Below are 21,795 nucleotides of genomic sequence, written 5' to 3'. Positions count from 1 at the left end.
TACACATAAGAGGGATATGGGGAGCTGAGACGGGGTCTCCCCACTTCTCCAAAGTGAGCTGTGTTCCATGGGCCCCCCACCCAAAGTAACTCCCGTCACACTCCCCATCCACACACCTCTCCCTCTGTGCCCAGTGTCGTCCTGCCCCCCCCATACACACACCTCTCCCTCTGTGCCCAGCATTCCCCTGCCCCAAATCCACACACCTCTCCCTCTGTGCCCAGCACTCCCCTGCCCCTCCTCATCCACACACCTCTCCCTCTGTGCCCAGCATACCCCTGCCCCCCCATCCACACACCTCTCCCTCTGTGCCCAGCATCCCCCATCCACACACCTCCTCCGTGGTGCCTAGCATTCCCCTGCCTCTCCTCATCCACACACCTCTCCCTCTGTGCCTAGAACTCCCCTGCCCCTCCCAATCCACACACCTCTTCCTCTGTGCCCAGCATCCCCCTGCCCCCCATCCACACACCTCTCCCTCTGTGCCCAGCATCCCCCATCCACACACCTCCTCCTCTGTGCCTAGCATTGCCCTGCCTCTCCTTATCCACACACCTCTCCCTCTGTGCCTAGAACTCCCCTGCCCCTCCCAATCCACACACCTCTTCCTCTGTGCCCGGAATCCCCCTGCCCCCCATCCACACACCTCTCCCTCTGTGCCTAGAACTCCCCTGCCCCTCCTCATCCACACACCTCTTCCTCTGTGCCCAGCATCCCCCTGCCCCCCATCCACACACCTCTTCCTCTGTGCCCAGCACTCCCCTGCCCCCCTATCCACACCTCTCCCTCTGTGCCTAGCAGCCCCCTGCCCCTCATATTTCCACCCCTCTCCCAATATGTCCAACACCTTCCCATCCCCCCATCCACACACCCCTCTCCCAATGTGCCCAGCACCCTCCCGGCGCCCCATCCACACACCTCTACTACTGTGCCCAGCATCTACCCAGCCCCCCCTCCACACACTTGCAATTTTGTTTAGGCTTCTATGACATCTAATGTTTTTGGTGTCTTTTCTGAACCCCCCCCCCCCCCCCCCAGTCCTGCATGCTGCATCTTTGGTGAACTTTCAGAAAACACACCAAAAATGGGGGACATAACAGAAGTCTATTGGAAAGCGTGCGGACCCTGTGCTGCCCCCGCTTTGTGACCAGATTGCTGCCCCTCTTCAGAATTTTGTAGACAGCTGAGCAAAGCCAACATCCCAAGAGTTGGAAAGTGTCCTCAGTGCAGACTGACCCCCCACAGCCCAGGATCCATGAACCCCTTCTTGACTGAGGGCACAACCAATCTTAATGCCTGAATACAATTCTGCAACTTCAACATGTGTTAGTACAGGGCTCAACATTTCAAGTCCTAAGCTACTACCCAAGACTTGAGTTACTCACCACCAGTTTCACTACCCAACCCCTACCCTGCTCTGCACTTAATTCTGCCTCTAAACACGCACTCGTAAATTATCTCATGAAATGGCACTGTTAAATGTTTTATGCAGAATAAAGAATGGAAAGGAAGAAATGAAATGTCAGGAAGAAAGGGAGGGGTGGAGGAAAGGGTGGGAGGGGTGGAAGGAAGGAATGGAGAAAGGGGTGGAAGGAAGGGGGTGGTGGGAGGGAGGGTAGAAAGAAAGGGTGGGAGGGGTGGAAAGAAGGGAGGAGAGGGGGAAGAAAAGGTGGAAAGAAAGGGTGGGAGGGATGGAAAGAAGAGGGGTGGAAGGAAGGGAGGGAAGTAAGTTTGGGAGGCGTGGAAGGAAGAGAGAGGAAGGGGTGTAAAGCAAAGGACTTGTGGAAGGGAGGTGTGCAAAGACTGGAGGGGTGGAAGAAAGGGAGGGAAGGACGGAAGGGTGGAAGGAAGAGAGGGAGGGGTGAGAGCGAGGATGGGAGGAAGAGAGAGACGGGTGGAAGGGAGGGAGAGAGGAGTGGCAGGGGTGGAAGGAAGTAAGGGTGGAAGGAAGTAAGGGTGGGAGGGAGGGTGGAAAGAAAGGGTGGGAGGGGTGGAAAGAAGGGAGGAGAGGGGTGGAAAGAAGGGTGGAAAGAAAGGGTGGGAGGGATGGAAAGAAGAGGGGTGGAAGGAAGGGAAGGAAGTTTGGGAGGTGTGGAAGGAAGAGAGAGGAAGGGGTGTAAAGCAAAGGAGTTGTGGAAGGGAGGTGTGCAAAGAACGGAGGGGTGGAAGAAAGGGAGGGAAGGACGGAAGGGTGGAAGGAAGAGAGGGAGGGGTGAAAGTGAGCAATGGAAGGAATGGTTCGAGGGGTGCTAAGGAGGGTGGAAGGAAGGGAGGGAAGGAAGAAAGAGTTCGAGGAGTGGGAGGAAGAAAGGGAGGGAAGAAAGAGTGGGAGGGGTGAGAGCGAGGGTGGGAGGAAGAGAGAGACGGGTGGAAGGGAGGGAGAGAGGAGTGGCAGGGGTGGAAGGAAGTAAGGGTGGGAGGGAGGGTGGAAAGAAAGGGTGGGAAGGACAGAAGGATGGAAGGAAGAGAGGGAGGGGTGGAAGTGAGCGATGGAAGGAATGGTTTGAGGGGTGCTAAGGAGGGTGGAAAGAAGGGAGGGAAGGAAGAAACAGTTCGAGGAGTGGGAGGAAGGGTGGAAGGAAGGGAGGGAAGGAAGAGTGGGAGGGGTGAGAGCGAGGGTGGGAGGAAGAGAGAGATGGGTGGAAGGGAGGGAGAGAGGAGTGGAAAGGAGGGGTGGAAGGTATGGAAGGAAGGGGTGGAAGGAAGGCAGGAAGGGGTGGAAGGAAGGGAGGTCACACACATGACTCAGCCAGATGCATCAGAGCTGTCAGCTGCTCTGTGTTCAATTTCCCACCCACACATCCTCTGAAGCTGCATGGACTGAAGTGTGGGTGGGCACAGGGGGAGGCAGAGCAGATCCAGCCTCTCGGCCCTCTTCTTCTATTGGTGTGGAGAAAGGGGGAGGGGCTGGGAACTGAGGAGCACACAGTGGGGGGAATAGGGGGCAGAAAGAAAACAGAACATTCGGGGATGATCTGTGCAGCAGTGGGGTCAGTGACAAGCAGGGATCTCCTGTATGACTCTCAATGAAGCGGCTGGAAGCTGCTTCTCTTCCTCTCCCTCCCGCAGCTTCCAGCTGCTTCATTAAAAGTCATACAGGGGATCGGTGCTTGTCACTGACCACACCACCGCCCCTCCCACACACCCCTAGTCCCGGTGCTGCTCACCCCCATCTTATTTCCACTAATCTAATGCGAGCGGGCAAGTGGAAATTTCAAGGGCTGTTACTAAATCTGTGCATATCATCCCAACTACTTACAGTATCCAGGTGAGTTATCTCTTATAATGGATCCTGTATGTATACAATGTATTATACAGTTGCAAGAAAAAGTATGTGAACCCCTTGGGATTACGTGGAGTTTTGCATGAATTGGGCATAAAATGTGCTCTGAACATCATCTAAGTCACAACAATAGAAGAACACAGTCTGCTGAACATAATACTACACAAACATTAGATGTTGCCATGGTTTAATTGCACATAACATGTAAACATTCACAGTGCAGGGAGGAAAAAGTATGTGAGGCCCTAGCTTAATGACTTCTCCCAGAGCTAATTGGAGCCAGGAGTGAGCCAACCTTGACTCCAATAAGTGTGATGATATTGGATGTGTTGCTGACAGCTGCCCTGCCCTTAAAAAACACACACCTGTTTTGGGTTTACTGGTTTCAAGAAGCACTGTCTGATGTGAAGCATGCCTCGCAGAAAAGAGCTCTCAGAAGACCTACCATCAAGAATTGTTGACTTGCATGAAGCTGGAAAGGGTTACAAAAGTATCCCCAAAAGCCTTGATGTTCATGTTTCCACGGTAAGACAGACTGTCTACAAATGGAGAAAGTTTAGCACTGTTGCTACTCTCCCTAGGCGTGGTCATCCTGTAAAAATGACTGCAAGAGCACAGCGCAGAATGCTGCATGAGGTAAAGAAGAATCCCAGAGTGTCAGCTAAAGACCTGCAGAAATCACTGGCACATACTTTTTCCTCCCTGCACTGTGAATGTTTACATGTTATGTGCAATTAAACCATTGCAACATCTAATGTTTGTGTAGTATTATGTTCAGCAGACTGTGTTCTTCTATTGTTGTGACTTAGATGACGTTCAGAGCACATTTTATGCCCAATTCATAAAATGAATTGGGCATAAACTCCACAGAATCCCAAGGGGTTCACATACGTTTTCTTGCAACTGTATAATGGTTCCTGTATGTATGCAATGTATTATACAGTAGAATGGATCCTGTATGTATACAATGTATTATATAACGGATTCTGTATGTATACAATATATGATATAATAGATCCTGTATGTATACAATGTATTATATAATGTAGTCTGTATGTATAATATAATGTACCCTGTATGTATACAATCTATGATTTAATGGAACCGGTCTGTGTACAACGTATTATAGAATGGATCCTGTATGTACACAATGTATTATATAATGGATCCTGTCTGTACACAATGTATTATAGAATGGATCATGTATGTATACAATGTATATTATAGAATGTATTCTGCATGTATATTATTTTATATACCGTAATGGATTCTGTATGTATACAATGTACTATAGAATGGATCCTGTATGTATACAATGTATGATATATGGATTATGTATGTATACAATGTATTATAGAATGGATCCTGTATGTATACCATGTATATTATAGAATGGATCCTGTCTATACACAATGTATTATATAATGGATCCTGTATGTATATAATATATATTATTTTATATACCGTAATGGATCCTGTATGTATACAATGTACTATAGAATGGATCCTGTATGTATATCATGTGTATTATAGAATGGATCCTGTATGTATACCATGTATATTATAGAATGGATCCTGTATGTATACAATGTACTATAGAATGGATCCTGTATGTATACCATGTATATTATAGAATGGATCCTGTATGTATACAATGTACTATAGAATGGATCCTGTATGTATACAGTGTATATTATAGAATGGATCCTGTATGTATACCATGTATATTATTTTATATCCAGTAATGGATCCTGTATGTATACAATATATTACAGAATGGATCCTGAGGAATAGCTGGGAAGGTAATACGGACATCTATTCTTTGAAATGTAACAAGAAAAAAGTGGTGGAGGGAGCCTAGGCATTGATGACTCTGGTATTGACCAAACAGGTGGGTGTCTCCACAAAATAAACTGCCAATGAAAAGAAGAATATTGGAGACAGACTCCATCTATTAAGCTACTGAGCAAAACAAAAGTTTAAAAGGAGTTTATTAAAAATTATATAAATATGTATCCAGAACAAAAATACAAAACATATATGCAGAAACACCATATTCCCATCAATGCTCTCCCCCCTCCCTCCCAAAACACCCAAACAAAAGAAAGATACTAATGAATCTGAAAGAACCACATACCCCACCACCAAAAGAAACCCTCCATGTAGTAAAAAAACATAGACCTTCCATAAACCCACAGCAGGAAACACTCTCCAAGCCAACAGCTGCCACCCGTGGCCACTGATTCGAAGTATCCCTGTTAGCCAATGCCTAGGGGCCCACAAAAGTTGTGTTGATACCAATGACAACCACTGTGAAAGTAGAGCCCTTAAATACAGGTTTAAAGCGCGCGGGTATCCAAACTCAGTACTTAGGAGGAGTATCTTCCTGATAGCTTTGGCCAAAAATAGATCCGATAATTTGACCAATACTAAAGATGAAATTAAAGAGACAGAGACTGGGGGTCACCACGTGTTATGGTGCCCATTGGAATGCATTAGGTTTATTTTCAGAAAAACATTGCCCGACAATGTTGGACAAAAGATTGGAGCACATTTTAGGTCATAGACGACTTAACTGTAAAGAGCTCCCACCCTGGGGGATATGCCAATCACAACAGATGTGTCCCTTCGTACTTATCAAGTTTTGTCTTTAGTAAGCCATCTTGTGGTATGTTTAGGTGTGGCCATTGTTCAGTGTGTAAATTTGTCCACAAAACAAATGTCTTTTGGGACTCAGCTTTACAATATGTTCTTTCTTCTCTCCACTAGTCTTCTCTTTTTGTTGATATCCAGCATTTGACCAATGGAAAGCCTAGACTTGTGGCCAGCCAGGCCTAAATGGCATTGTCAAAAGTAACACATAAAACAGATAGGGAAAATCTTGCAATAGGAGATGTGGACTAGATGGGTTTTTCCTGGAACCCTCAAGCTCCACTGATGTAACAATTGCCATTTGGAGACCTCTTCCAACAAGGTTGCAGAGACTTGGTAATAGGCCACTTGACTACACTCCAGTCTTTGGTACTGAGGAGGAGTTATTAATGTATTAGCTCAGGATCTGGAAATGGAAGAAACACTTGGGAACGCAGGCCAATTAACGTATGATGCAAACATAATGTGTATTCAAATACATGCAGGAGGAAAAAAAAAAAAAGAAAAAACACAAGGAAAACATAATTCAGGCATTGATGCTTTTCCAAAAAGTATCTCAAAAGTTAAAGTATTTAAAGGCTTTTTAGGTTTGTGCCTGATGGATATAAGCACTAAACTCCATGCATTGGTCCATTTCATTCTGGTATACTCATAGCTTGTAGTAAGTTTATTACTTGAAGTAGCATTATATTGTTTCATCTTCCCAATCACTTGTGAGATGACGTGGGGTGTGAAATTGCTGAGACACCCCAAACCCTTTCAGATTTGCTTGTCAGCTTTAACACTCTTCTTTCTTCCAGAGTTCCCTCTCTTTAGCTGAAAATCAAGACTGTGAACCCTCTGGTGACTAATAAGCTGTACCCCCTGTGTAAAAGCTTTATCACATTCAGAACACTGGTATGGCCTCTCTCCAGTGTGAATCCTCTGGTGTGTGATAAGATGTGATTTCACTACAAAGGTTTTATTACATTCCAAACATTGATATGGCTTCTCTCCAGTATGGACCCTCTGGTGCTTGGTAAGCTGTTCCCCCTGTGTAAAAGCTTTTCCACATTCAGAACACTGATATGGCTTCTCTCCGGTGTGATTCCTCTGGTGTGTGATAAGATGTGACTTCATTGCAAAAGCTTTATTACATTCAGAACATTGAAATGGCCTCTCTCCAGTGTGGACCCTTTCATGTATAATCAGCTGTTCCCTTACTCTAAAAGCTTTGCCACATTCAGAACAGTGATATGGCTTCTCCCCCGTGTGATTTCTCTGGTGTACAGTAAGGTTTGCCTTGCCTGTAAAAGCTTTGCCACATTCAGAACACTGATACGGCTTCTCTCCTGTGTGAATCCTCTGGTGTTTGATAAAGCTTGACTTCTCTGTAAACGTTTTGCCACATTCAGAACACTGATATGGCTTCTCTCCAGTGTGAATCCTCTGGTGTATTAAAAGCTTTGACTTGACTCTAAAAACTTTGTTACACTCAAAACATTGAAATGGTTTCTCTCCAGTGTGAATCCTCTGGTGTCTGATAAGATGTTCCTTCCGTTTAAAAGCTTTGCCACATTCGGAACACTGATATGGCTTCTCTCCAGTGTGAATCCTCTGGTGAGGAATAAGATGTGACTTCTGTGTAAAAACTTTGTCACATTCAGGACATGAGTACAGCTTCTCTCCAGTGTGAACTCTTTGGTGACTTAAAAGCTGTGAGTTGAATGTAAAAACTTTGTCACATTCAGAACACTGATATGGTTTCTCTCCAGTGTGACTCCTCTGGTGTGTGATAAGATGTGACTTCACTATAAAAGCTTTATCACATTCAGAACACTGATATGGCCTCTCTCCAGTGTGAATCCTCTGGTGTATTATAAAATATGACTTTCTTGTAAAGTATTTGCCACATTCAGAACAATGATGTGACTTCTCTCCTGTGAGAACCTTCTGGTGTCTGATAAGGTTTTCTTCCATTGGAAAACGTTTGTGACAATACAAATCTTCTGTCCAGTGTGATGTCTCCTATGTATACTTGGGTTGGACTTTACTGTAAAGCCATTTTCACTTCCAGAACACTGAAATGACTTTGCTCCTGTTATCCTCCGAGGGTGGATCAATGTTGAAGAGGATCCAAAACATTTAGAAAACGGATATGTCTTGTGTCCTGTATGAATCCTCCAGTGAAGTGTAGTAAAGTCTCTCAGAGCACCATACGACTTGTCTCCAATGTGACTCAGTAGTACTTCTGAAGACCAACAATCATCTGTCAATCCACCTGTAGAAAGAGAAACAATAAAATGAAAAGCCAGCGTTGTACGAGTATGGCTAAATCAAAGTTGCTTCGTATGTTTAAATTTCATGATTGAATATATTTAATAGTAGTATTTATGTTTAAATGTTTGTATTGTATGTTATAGAGGACACCATATTCCCATTAGCTGGTATAATAGAGCACCTATTACAATATTCTGCAGGAGAATATCATTCCTTGGTCTCATTCAGAGCATTGTGCTGCCTTTCTAGAACAGGACAGGAGAAATCAGAAGCACCGTTTTCTAGTCCTGACAAATTAGCACCGTGAGGATTTTGAATGGCAACTGTTTGGTTTCAACTCATTTACCTCCTGGCACAGGATGAGGTGAGTACCTAATATGACCTAAAGTGTTATTAAACCCTAACATTTACTGCAGCTTACCTCAGTACATACCTTGTGTGCTGCTTCTGCTTCATGTTCTTTACAATATTGCAGTTTCCCAGTGTTTGTGTGCTCCATTGCTTTCCTGGGTCCTAAGGAACCACAGTTACATGGGCACTCCTGGAATAGGGACTCCAAGCTGAGCCTAGGATACTGCCCACACCAAAATGCACAGACAGTGAGCTAGGACTGACACGGCTCTCATGAGCAGAAGTCATGGTGGTGGAGGAATTGTGGGACATCTATTACTGAGGAGGGGGAACAGGGTGACGAGTGTGCACTCTCTTCAGCAGAAGTTCAGGAAAACAGTGCACAGGAACCTGGAGACTGGTGTGACAAAAGCATCATGCCAGTGTTTCTGGACATTTCCTAAAAAACATTTATTCTTCATGGTACATCACAGGACAGGACTGGTTTAGCCCAATGGGTTATGGTCTACCTCCAGGTCAGGGTCTTGAATTCCAATTCATGGAGGTCCAGTCAGTAAAATCTTCTTAATCTCTTGTTTGCACTATAACACAACAAAGCCCCCCTGTACATCAGTGTCTTCAGCCTATACTTCACATCACAGTCCCCTTTACATCGCTGTCCCCTCTGTCCTCAGTCCCCCTTCACATCACGACCCCCCTCTAAATTACAGTCTCCCCTTTACATCCATTTCCTCAGCCCTTATAAATCATAGTCTTTCCTTTACATTCGTTCCCTCAGCCCCACTTCCACATCACAGTCTCCCCTTTACATCCATTTCCTCAGCCCCCCTTTCACATCACAGTCTCCCCTTTACATCCATTTCCACAGCCCCCCTTCTACATCACAGTCTCCCCTTTACATCCATTTCCTCAGCCCCCCTTTCACATCACAGTCTCCCCTTTACATCCATTTCCTCAGCCCCCCTTTCACATCACAGTCTCCCCTTTACATCTGTTTCCTCAGCCCCCCCCTTCTATATCATAGTCTCCCCTTTACATCCATTTCCTCAGCCCCCCTTCCACATTATCGTTATTCCTTTACATCTGTTTCTTCAGCCCCCCTTCTACATCATAGTCTTTCCTTTATATCCATTTCCTCAGCCCCCCTTCCACATCACAGTCTCCCCTTTACATCTTTTTCCTCAGCCCCCCTTCCACATCACAGTCTCCCCTTTACATCTTTTTCCTCAGCCTCCCTTTCACATCACAGTCTCCCCTTTACATCTGTTTCTTCAGCCCCCCTTCTAAATCATAGTCTTTCCTTTACATCCATTTCCTCAGCCCCCCTTCTAAATCATAGTCTTTCCTTTATATCCATTTCCTCAGCCCCCCTTCCACATCACAGTCTCCCCTTTACATCCATTTCCTCAGCCCTTCTAAATCATAGTCTTTCCTTTACATTCGTTCCCTCAGCCCCCCTTCCACATCACAGTCCCCCCTTTACATCCATTTCCTCAGCCCCCCTTTCACATCACAGTCTCCCCTTTACATCCATTTCCTCAGCCCCCCCTTATAAATCATAGTCTTTCCTTTACATTCGTTCCCTCAGCCCCCCTTCCACATCACAGTCTCCCCTTTACATCCATTTCCTCAGCCCCCCTTCCACATTATCGTTATTCCTTTACATCTGTTTCTTCAGCCCCCCTTCTACATCATAGTCTTTCCTTTATATCCATTTCCTCAGCCCCCCTTCCACATCACAGTCTCCCCTTTACATCTTTTTCCTCAGCCTCCCTTTCACATCACAGTCTCCCCTTTACATCTGTTTCTTCAGCCCCCCTTCTAAATCATAGTCTTTCCTTTACATCCATTTCCTCAGCCCCCCTTCTAAATCATAGTCTTTCCTTTATATCCATTTCCTCAGCCCCCCTTCCACATCACAGTATCCCCTTTACATCCATTTCCTCAGCCCCCCTTCTACATCACAGTATCCCCTTTACATCCATTTCCTCAGCCCCCCTTCCACATCACAGTCTCCCCTTTACATCTGTTTCTTCAGCCCCCCTTCTACATCACAGTCTCCCCTTTACATCTGTTTCTTCAGCCCCACTTCTACATCACAGTCTCCCCTTTACATCTGTTTCTTCAGCCCCACTTCTACATCACAGTCTCCCCTTTACATCCATTTCCTCAGCCCCCCTTCTACATCATAGTCTTTCCTTTATATCCATTTCCTCAGCCCCCCTTCTACATCACAGTATCCCCTTTACATCTGTTTCCTCAGCCCCCCCCCTTCTACATCATAGTCTTTCCTTTATATCCATTTCCTCAGCCCCCCTTTCACATCACAGTCTCCCCTTTACATCTGTTTCCTCAGCCCCCCCCCCCCTTCTACATCAGTCTTTACATCCATTTCCTCAGCCCCCCTTTGACATCATAGTCTCCTTTACATCTGTTTCCTCAGCCCCCCCTTCTACATCATAGTCTCCCCTTTACATCCATTTCCTCAGCCCCCCTTCTACATCATAGTCTCCCCTTTACATCCATTTCCTCAGCCCCCCTTCTACATCATAGTCTCCCGTTTATATCAGTTTCCATAGCCCCCCTTCCACATATTACTGTAGCTCCCCCTTTGTATCATTATCCTCAGTCCTTCTTCCATACTATAGACCCCTCTTTACAGCAGTGTCTCCAGCATCTCTTTACATCACAATCTGCCTCTACATCACAGTCCTCTAGGTTACATCAGTGCCCTCATTTCCCCTTCCACATCAAAGTCCCCCCTTAACATCAATTTCCTCAGACCCCTTCTACATCATAGCCCCCTCATAACAGCAATGTCCTCAGCCCCCGCTCCACATCATAGACCCCCATTTCACATGTTTCCTCAGCCCCCCTTCCACATCATAGACCCCCATTTCACATGTTAACTCAGCCCCCGCTCCACATCATAGACCCCCATTTCACACGTTTCTTCAGCCCCACTTCCACATCATAGCTCTCCTCTTTACAGCAGTGTTCCTAGTCCCCTTCACATCACAGTCCCCCCATTTACATCAGTGCCCTCAGTTCCCCTTTCGCATCACAGTCCCCCAATTACATCAGTTTCTTCAACCCCCTTCTACATCATAGACTTCTCATAACAGCAATGTCCTCAGCCCCCTCCACATCATAGACCCCCCCATTTCACACGTTTCCTCAGCCCCCCTTCCACATCACAAGTGACCATAACATCCTCTCCACAGTCCCCCTTCAAGGCCAGTTCTCAGTGCAGCGTGATTATCAGTGCATTCATTTGAATGGACTGAAATTGTACAGAGAGTAGTGCATTCACTTGCTGCACCAAATGGCCTGGTACTTCAGTACCATGTGATCCCGTGCAGGAAAAACACGCGTGTGCTTGGGGTGTTGTTAGGAATATATTGACACGCAGCACATCGCATACTCAGGGGGTTTTGAATGCAGTGTGGGAAACTCACTTGGAACGTCCCCCTCCCCCACTTACATCATAATGCCCTCTTTACAGCAGTCCCACAATTCCCTTCACAGTCCCCCTTTATAACATAGCTGTCCCCTTCACATCACAGCCCCCCTTTATAACATAGCAGTCCCCCATCACATCACAGCCCCCCTTTATAACATAGCGGTCCCCCTTCACATCACAGCCCCCATTTATAACATAGCTGTCCCTTCACATCACAGCCCCCCTTTATAACATAGCTGTCCCCTTCACATCACAGCCCCCCTTTATAAAATGGCTGTCCCCCTTCACATCACAGCCCCCCTTTATAACATAGCGGTCCCCTTCACATCACAGCCGCCCTTTATAACATAGCGGTCCCCCTTCACATCACAGCCGCCCTTTATAACATAGCGGTCCCCCTTCACATCACAGCCCCCCTTTATAACATAGCGGTCCCCCTTCACATCACAGCACCCTTTATAACATAGCGGTCCCCCTTCACATCACAGCCCCCCTTTATAACATAGCGGTCCCCCTTCACATCACAGCCCCCCTTTATAACATAGCGGTCCCCTTCACATCACAGCCCCCCTTTATAACATAGCGGTCCCCTTTATAACATAGCTGTCCCTTCACATCACAGCCCCCCTTTATAACACAGCAGTCCCCTTCACATCACAGCCCCCCTTTATAACATAGCGGTCCCCTTTATAACATAGCTGTCCCTTCACATCACAGCCCCCCTTTATAACATAGCGGTCCCCTTTATAACATAGCTGTCCCTTCACATCACAGCCCCCCTTTATAACACAGCAGTCCCCTTCACATCCCATCCCCTCTTTATAACATAGCGGTCCCCTTCACATCACAGCCCCCCTTTATAACATAGCGGTCCCCTTCACATCACAGCCCCCCTTTATAACATAGCGGTCCCCTTCACATCACAGTCCCCCCTTTACATCCATTTCCTCAGCCCCCCTTTCACATCACAGTCTCCCCTTTACATCCATTTCCTCAGCCCCCCCTTATAAATCATAGTCTTTCCTTTACATTCGTTCCCTCAGCCCCCCTTCCACATCACAGTCTCCCCTTTACATCCATTTCCTCAGCCCCCCTTCCACATTATCGTTATTCCTTTACATCTGTTTCTTCAGCCCCCCTTCTACATCATAGTCTTTCCTTTATATCCATTTCCTCAGCCCAACTTCCACATCACAGTCTCCCCTTTACATCTTTTTCCTCAGCCCCCCTTCCACATCACAGTCTCCCCTTTACATCTTTTTCCTCAGCCCCCCTTTCACATCACAGTCTCCCCTTTACATCTGTTTCTTCAGCCCCCCTTCTAAATCATAGTCTTTCCTTTATATCCATTTCCTCAGCCCCCCTTCCACATCACAGTATCCCCTTTACATCCATTTCCTCAGCCCCCCTTCTACATCACAGTATCCCCTTTACATCCATTTCCTCAGCCCCCCTTCCACATCACAGTCTCCCCTTTACATCTGTTTCTTCAGCCCCCCTTCTACATCACAGTCTCCCCTTTACATCTGTTTCTTCAGCCCCACTTCTACATCACAGTCTCCCCTTTACATCTGTTTCTTCAGCCCCACTTCTACATCACAGTATCCCCTTTACATCCATTTCCTCAGCCCCCCTTCTACATCATAGTCTCCCGTTTATATCAGTTTCCATAGCCCCCCTTCCACATATTACTGTAGCTCCCCCTTTGTATCATTATCCTCAGTCCTTCTTCCATACTATAGACCCCTCTTTACAGCAGTGTCTCCAGCATCTCTTTACATCACAATCTGCCTCTACATCACAGTCCTCTAGGTTACATCAGTGCCCTCATTTCCCCTTCCACATCAAAGTCCCCCCTTAACATCAATTTCCTCAGACCCCTTCTACATCATAGCCCCCTCATAACAGCAATGTCCTCAGCCCCCGCTCCACATCATAGACCCCCATTTCACATGTTTCCTCAGCCCCCCTTCCACATCATAGACCCCCATTTCACATGTTAACTCAGCCCCCGCTCCACATCATAGACCCCCATTTCACACGTTTCTTCAGCCCCACTTCCACATCATAGCTCTCCTCTTTACAGCAGTGTTCCTAGTCCCCTTCACATCACAGTCCCCCCATTTACATCAGTGCCCTCAGTTCCCCTTTCGCATCACAGTCCCCCAATTACATCAGTTTCTTCAACCCCCTTCTACATCATAGACTTCTCATAACAGCAATGTCCTCAGCCCCCTCCACATCATAGACCCCCCCATTTCACACGTTTCCTCAGCCCCCCTTCCACATCACAAGTGACCATAACATCCTCTCCACAGTCCCCCTTCAAGGCCAGTTCTCAGTGCAGCGTGATTATCAGTGCATTCATTTGAATGGACTGAAATTGTACAGAGAGTAGTGCATTCACTTGCTGCACCAAATGGCCTGGTACTTCAGTACCATGTGATCCCGTGCAGGAAAAACACGCGTGTGCTTGGGGTGTTGTTAGGAATATATTGACACGCAGCACATCGCATACTCAGGGGGTTTTGAATGCAGTGTGGGAAACTCACGTGGAACGTCCCCCTCCCCCACTTACATCATAATGCCCTCTTTACAGCAGTCCCACAATTCCCTTCACAGTCCCCCTTTATAACATAGCTGTCCCCTTCACATCACAGCCCCCCTTTATAACATAGCAGTCCCCCATCACATCACAGCCCCCCTTTATAACATAGCGGTCCCCCTTCACATCACAGCCCCCATTTATAACATAGCTGTCCCTTCACATCACAGCCCCCCTTTATAACATAGCTGTCCCCTTCACATCACAGCCCCCCTTTATAACATGGCTGTCCCCCTTCACATCACAGCCCCCCTTTATAACATAGCGGTCCCCTTCACATCACAGCCGCCCTTTATAACATAGCGGTCCCCCTTCACATCACAGCCGCCCTTTATAACATAGCGGTCCCCCTTCACATCACAGCCCCCCTTTATAACATAGCGGTCCCCCTTCACATCACAGCACCCTTTATAACATAGCGGTCCCCCTTCACATCACAGCCGCCCTTTATAACATAGCGGTCCCCCTTCACATCACAGCCCCCCTTTATAACATAGCGGTCCCCTTCACATCACAGCCCCCCTTTATAACATAGCGGTCCCCTTTATAACATAGCTGTCCCTTCACATCACAGCCCCCCTTTATAACACAGCAGTCCCCTTCACATCACAGCCCCCCTTTATAACATAGCGGTCCCCTTTATAACATAGCTGTCCCTTCACATCACAGCCCCCCTTTATAACATAGCGGTCCCCTTTATAACATAGCTGTCCCTTCACATCACAGCCCCCCTTTATAACACAGCAGTCCCCTTCACATCCCATCCCCTCTTTATAACATAGCGGTCCCCTTCACATCACAGCCCCCCTTTATAACATAGCGGTCCCCTTCACATCACAGCCCCCCTTTATAACATAGCGGTCCCCCTTCACATCACAGCCCCCCTTTATAACATAGCGGTCCCCATCACATCACAGCCCCCCTGTATAACATAGCGGTCCCCCATCACATCACAGCCCCCCTGTATAACATAGCGGTCCCCTTCATATCCCCCTCTGCTGGGAGCGGAACAGCTCCTGCTGTGAATTTGAAGCCCGCAGGGAGCGGAAACCGGTATCTATGTGTGGTCCGGTCCTCTTTTCCCATCATTTGCTGGGCACTCCTCACCCGATCCTCCTGTCTATGTGTGCTGGGATCTCCGGCCGGCAGGAGCTCTGAGACTAAACATCCATAGCGGGACTTGGCAAGCCACGCCCCCCACCTACCCCTCCTAACACCCAGATCCACAGATCACCTACCCCTCCTAACACCCAGATCCACAGATCACCTACCCCTCCTAACACCCAGATCCACAGATCACCTACCCCTCCTAACACCCAGATCCACAGATCACCTACCCCTCCTAACACCCAGATCCACAGATCACCTACCCCTCCTAACACCCAGATCCACAGATCACCTACCCCTCCTAACACCCAGATCCACAGATCACCTACCCCTCCTAACACCCAGATCCACAGATCACCTACCCCTCCTAACACCCAGATCCACAGATCACCTACCCTTCCTAATACTCAGATCCACAGATCACCTACCCTTCCTAATACTCAGATCCACAGATCACCTACCCTTCCTAATACTCAGATCCACAGATCACCTACCCTTCCTAATACCCATATCCACAGATCACCTACCCCTCCTAACACCCAGATCCACAGATCACCTACCCCTCACACCACAAACATACTGTACAGGGTCCAAGTTCACAACTGTACACCTAGAGGCTCTGATTTATAGACCGGATACATGTGTTGTAAATTGTAGTAGTGCTGACCGCTCTACTCTATATATTGTGTTGTACTCCCCTGATCTCTAATCTGTATGTAGCACATCCCCGAACTCTGCAAGCTGTGCCCAGCACGCCCCCGAACTCTGCAAGCTGTGCCCAGCACGCCCCCGAACTCTGCAAGCTGTGCCCAGCACGCCCCCGAACTCTGCAAGCTGTGCCCAGCACGCCCCCGAACTCTGCAAGCTGTGCCCAGCACGCCCCCGAACTCTGCAAGCTGTGCCCAGCACGCCCCCGAACTCTGCAAGCTGTGCCCAGCACGCCCCCGAACTCTGCAAGCTGTGCCCAGCACGCCCCCGAACTCTGCAACCTGTGCCCAGCACGCCCCCGAACTCTGCAACCTGTGCCCAGCACGCCCCCGAACTCTGTAACCTGTGCCCAGCACGCCCCCGAACTCTGTAACCTGTGCCCAGCACGCCCCCGAACTCTGTAACCTGTGCCTAGCACGCCCCCGAACTCCGTAACCTGTGCCTAGCACGCCCCCGAACTCCGTAACCTGTGCCTAGCACGCCCCAGAACTCTGTAACCTGTGCCTAGCATGCCCCAGAACTCTGTAACCTGTGCCTAGCACGCCCCCGAACTCTGTAACCTGTGCCTAGCATGCCCCCGAACTCCGTAACCTGTGCCTAGCACGCCCCCAAACTCCGTAACCTGTGCCTAGCACGCCCCCGAACTCTGTAACCTGTGCCTAGCATGCCCCCGAACTCTGTATCCTGTGCTTAGCACGCCCCCGGGACTGTGAAGGGAATTGTGGGACTGCTGTAAAGAGGGCATTATGATGTAAGTGGGGGAGGGGGACGTTCCAAGTGAGTTTCCCACACTGCATTCAAAACCCCCTGAGTATGCGATGTGCTGCGTGTCAATATATTCCTAACAACAACCCAAGCACACGCGTGTTTTTCCTGCACGGGATCACATGGTACTGAAGTACCAGGCCATTTGGTACAGCAAGTGAATGCACTACTCTCTGTACAATTTCAGTCCATTCAAATGAATGCACTGATAATCACGCTGCACTGAGAACTGGCCTTGAAGGGGGACTGTGGAGAGGATGTTATGGTCACTTGTGATGTGGAAGGGGGGATGAGGAAACGTGTGAAATGGGAGGGTCTATGATGTGGAGGGGGGCTGAGGAAACATGTGGCCAGCTCTCCTGGAGCAGACCCTCCTGCTGACTCAGTCCCCCAGCATGATCTATCTGCTGAGAATCACACACTTTCCCTTAGAGACCTCCATGCAGTGGCTGCAGACATAAAGATCACCTTAACTACAGCCCTCTCTGACCTCCGTGATGACCTTCAAACTTTAGGTACCAGAATAGAAGGGGTGGAGCTTACTAACAGACAGAATGCAGACGCCATTACGGAAATACAGCATACGTCGGCTTCCCATTCCCACCATATCCACAAATTCTACAAACACATATCTGGATGATCACGGACGCAGACACAATATTAGAATTTGCCGTTTGCTGGAGTCCTTTGATATCCCAAAAATGGTTGTGGTGATATTTCATGATCTTCTGAGGCGCCCGCCAGCATCCCCCGTTGATTTAGAATGATCGCACAGAGCGCTTTGACCCAGGAGCAGGGACACTGACCCACCACAGGACATTATATGCTGTTTAGTAAATTTCCCGATTAAAGAAGACATCCTGAGAAGTGCTAGAGATAGGAGCCGTCTCCTATACCATGGCAGAGATTCATCTATTCCAAGACCTCTCTAACCTCCCTCTGCAACAACGGCGGGAACTCCCCCTCCTAGACTCGCTACGCTCTCACAACATCCCTTACAGATGGCGTTTCTCTTTCTGCCTCTCGGCCCAAGCACAAGGTTACACAGCCTATCTGAGGGTCCCAGAAGATCAGCCACATTTTTGCTCCACCTTAGAGATCCCAATAATTGATCTTCAGGACTGGTACAGAACCATGCATCTGCCAAGCATCTCAGAAGGCAGAATAGAGGCCAACAACATGGACTGGCAATCCAATCTGCCCGCCGTCGCTGCTCCTTTCCTGAGATGCCTCCAAGACCGTCTAACAGAGGACCTGTAACGGTGAACAGCCCGACCGCATCGCCAGCACACCGTCGGCCCGCCAAGAGGTGTAGGCCCCTCCATTGGTTCTCCCACCCTTCCTCTTCTTTTTCTTTTTTTGTTTAGTTTTATTGAGCTAACTTGCTTGTTGTGCTCGGGATCAGTTACCAGCCTACCTTTTTGTGCCTTACACCCTTGAGCCTCCACATCCCCTCCACTCCCTCTTCTCTCAGGTCACACGGACTCGAGTCTCTAAGAATTCCTCCGCATGATCTGCATGGTCTACCCGGGCTCACCGGATCTTATCCCCACCGCACCCGCATAGTGCCTGCTTCATTTCCTGCTGTGACCTCCTCCCAACACCTTGCAACACCTCATGGCTATATTTTGGATCCCTTTTCTGAGCCGCAACCCTGCAACACCTGGACTCCCTCTGCTCAGCCTCCTCAACCCCCTACTTAAACAACAGTCATCCTTTGGTTTCGAGAAGCTCTGAGATGTCTTCAGCATTTCTACTCCCCTCACATGTCGAGTTATATATATCCACTCTGGATCCACGGGCTTCATCGCCTGCTCCCCATAGCTTCTAGACCTTCATCCTCAACACCGAGGCTGGCTTGCCCCATGCGGAACTCTGATGGATGACCTCAATGTCCCCAGCAAGATCCTCTAAGAAACACTTATCCTTTGCAGAAGAGACTCTGGTAGGGGTTGGTGGTAGGGATATTTGAGGGGGGAGGGGGCTATGGGATGTGATTTGAGTTGAATAGTTCCTTTGTCTGTGGTAATATCCCATTTCCGTGAGCGAGCAGTGCCTACACTGGCCCTTTAGATCCTTGAATTTCAAGAGGAAATCGGTCGGTTCCATATTTAGAGCAGCCCAATTTATAGCTTATCTGATCATGTTCTCCTGGCCTGGACCCCTGACTATTGGGGCTCCGGACAGGATCAAAGGTTCCTTCCATTCCCCCTCCTCTAATATACAACTGGAGACAAATTAGCCCTTCTGAACTGATTGTGCTGCTCACTTCCAGACCGCTCGAGGTCTGGAAGTGAGCATATATATTTTTTTTGCTTTGTTGTTTGATTCTTCCTGTTGCATACCTAATGTTAACTGCTTGCATTATAGTTATACTACTGTTGATACTTTAGGCTTTATCCTCATTTAACCCCAGTGCATGCCCCTCCCAGGATGAGCAAGGATCCATGGTGTTTCCCGACCACGGCTCCTCTGGGTCTACCTGTGAGCAGCCCAGCCGCTGTAGGCTTGCATGCTAAGCTCCATCACATTTAGGACCTCACATGCATTTCTGAGGCCTCTCCCTCTGCCCCACCCATGTTCCTCATTGTCCTGGGAAAACACGCTGCCTTTTCTCCTCTCCTACACACTCAACTAACAGTTATTCGATACCAGATGTTTTATAATCAGACCACCCTGACTCCTTATACATGCATCTAGCAAATACACCCAGCAAGAAGACTTCATCTTCGGTGGCATGCGTCGCTTTGATATCACCTTTGCTATAAGGTGGGCGTACGTAGCCACCTGGCCACTGTTATAGCTGATCCACTAGACTCACAGCACTCACTCGGATCTCCCAGCCGGTGGATCCCCTATTGTTGGTTTTTCAGCCTCCTTGCTCCCCACACAGTGGACTCACTGAGCTTCCACTGACCCATTCCGGACACTCCCTTTCTCACTCCCTCTTTTCCTACGCCTCCTCCCCTCCCTCCACCTGTCCCCTCTCCTTTTTTTTTTTCTTTCCCCTTATTGGTGATAGAGCTGGTCTACTCTCCCCTCCGGATATCTCACACTCTCAGATCTCACCCCTCCCCCCACCCTCTCTTTGCCCCCTCCTCTTCTCCTTGTTTTCTCTTCTCTTGCCCTACCCCTTCCTTTCCCCCTTCACTCTCTGTGACGGGAGCAACATTTGGGGGTGGGGGGACCCCTGTATCATCTCCCCAAATCATTATGTTTAACCCACCCTGTGCCTGTTTAAGGGTACAGGGTGTACATGTGAATGTCCCAGTATTGTGTATTTGTGTGTTGTCCTTTGTCTAGGCCACATGGCTGTCCATTGTCTGTTTGCCATGTGCTACCCCCCATTGTGCTGTGTCTTCCTGTCCAGCCAACTATTATGGGATGTACTGTTTGTGTATTGGTGTGGGGGTTGGTCAATGTCATTTGCCATGTGTTTCATCCCATTGTTCTGTGTCTTGGCTTGGTTGGGGTGGTTCCCTAGCCCTTCCCACTGATAGGGCGGGCTGATGATGTATTTCCTGTTCCTGGTTGTGTTTCCCCACCCTCTGTATATATTCTGTGTTTTGTGTTAAAATAAAGAGTTGGTTTCCTGTATTAAGAAGAGCTGGGTGCTGTCTTTTTCCTGGGGGATTTCAGGGTGTGGTCCGTGGATGGTGTTCGGACAGGGGAAGTTGTGCTATAACGGAAAAACTTCTGGGTTCCGGTTCCGTTACACTCTTCATCCCACTTCTCCTCCCCTCCCCCTTTGCATGTTCTCCCTTCACCAACCCCCCCCCCTTTTTTTTTTTCTGTCCCTCTCCTGGCTTCTCCCCTCCTCCCCTTGTTATCATGACCACCCCTGGATCTCAGTCAGGTCACTCGACCTTTAAAGTCATCTCTCTTAATGCAAACTGTTTAAATACTCCTGAAAGTAGGTCCTTCTTGCTCTCTTACATGCATAAACATAAGGCAGATGTGGCCTTCCTCTAGGAGACGCATTTCCGACAGGACGCCGTCCCAAAGCTTTATGATGCATGTTTTCTGACAGTCTTCCATGCCCCCAATCCCTTAGCTGAATCTAAAGGAGTCACCATCTTAATTGCCAAACACCTTCCTTTGACTGTTTCGGCCTCCTTAGTTGATCCAGATGGCAGATATTTATTCCTCAAAGGCACTCTAGCTGACAGACCCATCACTCTTGTAAACCTATACGCGCCAAACACCAAACAGGTACCTTTTTTTCTGTGGGATTGCCTTCCTTTAACTCCTCCTTCCAATCGGGAATTCTGATCTTGGGGGGGACCTCAATGTCCCTCTATTAAATTCCTCTTCTTGCACTTTGTTTCTGCCTTACAGACCTCTACGCCAGATTCATACAAAATTCCAGGAACTCCAACTCCATGACTCTTGGAGAGTGCTCCACCAGACCGTCAAAGATTACACTTTCTTTTCCTCTCCTCATAACAATTGCTCCAGAATTGACTACCTCTTTCTCAAGTGGACCTACCTTTTCTGCATCACTCCTCAATAGATCCTATGTTCATTTCAGATCACCATCCCATTACCATGACCCTGAGCTTCCCTGAAAAGCATTCCCGTACAAAATTGTGGCAACTCGAC

General features: G+C 48.1%; 1 protein-coding gene and 1 pseudogene across 1 annotated transcript in view; one reads left to right on the top strand and one right to left on the bottom strand.

Annotated features, from left to right (window-relative positions):
• LOC149469378 (uncharacterized) overlaps positions 1-8,178 on the bottom strand; it is a 68,614-nt gene extending 60,436 nt beyond the window's left edge. Inside the window, exon 1 of the mRNA XM_089669334.1 lies at positions 6,773-8,178. Coding sequence (XP_089525460.1) covers positions 6,773-7,894 — 1,122 coding nt within the window. The 5' untranslated portion in view covers positions 7,895-8,178. The remainder of the gene's footprint in view (positions 1-6,772) is intronic.
• LOC149469377 (uncharacterized) overlaps positions 1-21,795 on the top strand; it is a 74,304-nt pseudogene that overhangs the window by 11,977 nt on the left and 40,532 nt on the right.

This window comes from Staurois parvus, unplaced genomic scaffold (assembly GCF_062004578.1).
Source record: "Staurois parvus isolate SC_StPar_1 unplaced genomic scaffold, SC_StPar_1.0 ptg000072l, whole genome shotgun sequence".
NCBI lineage: Eukaryota > Metazoa > Chordata > Amphibia > Anura > Ranidae > Staurois > Staurois parvus.
The sequence above is the reverse complement of the archived record's forward strand: the minus strand, read 5'-3'. Positions and strand labels throughout refer to the sequence as shown.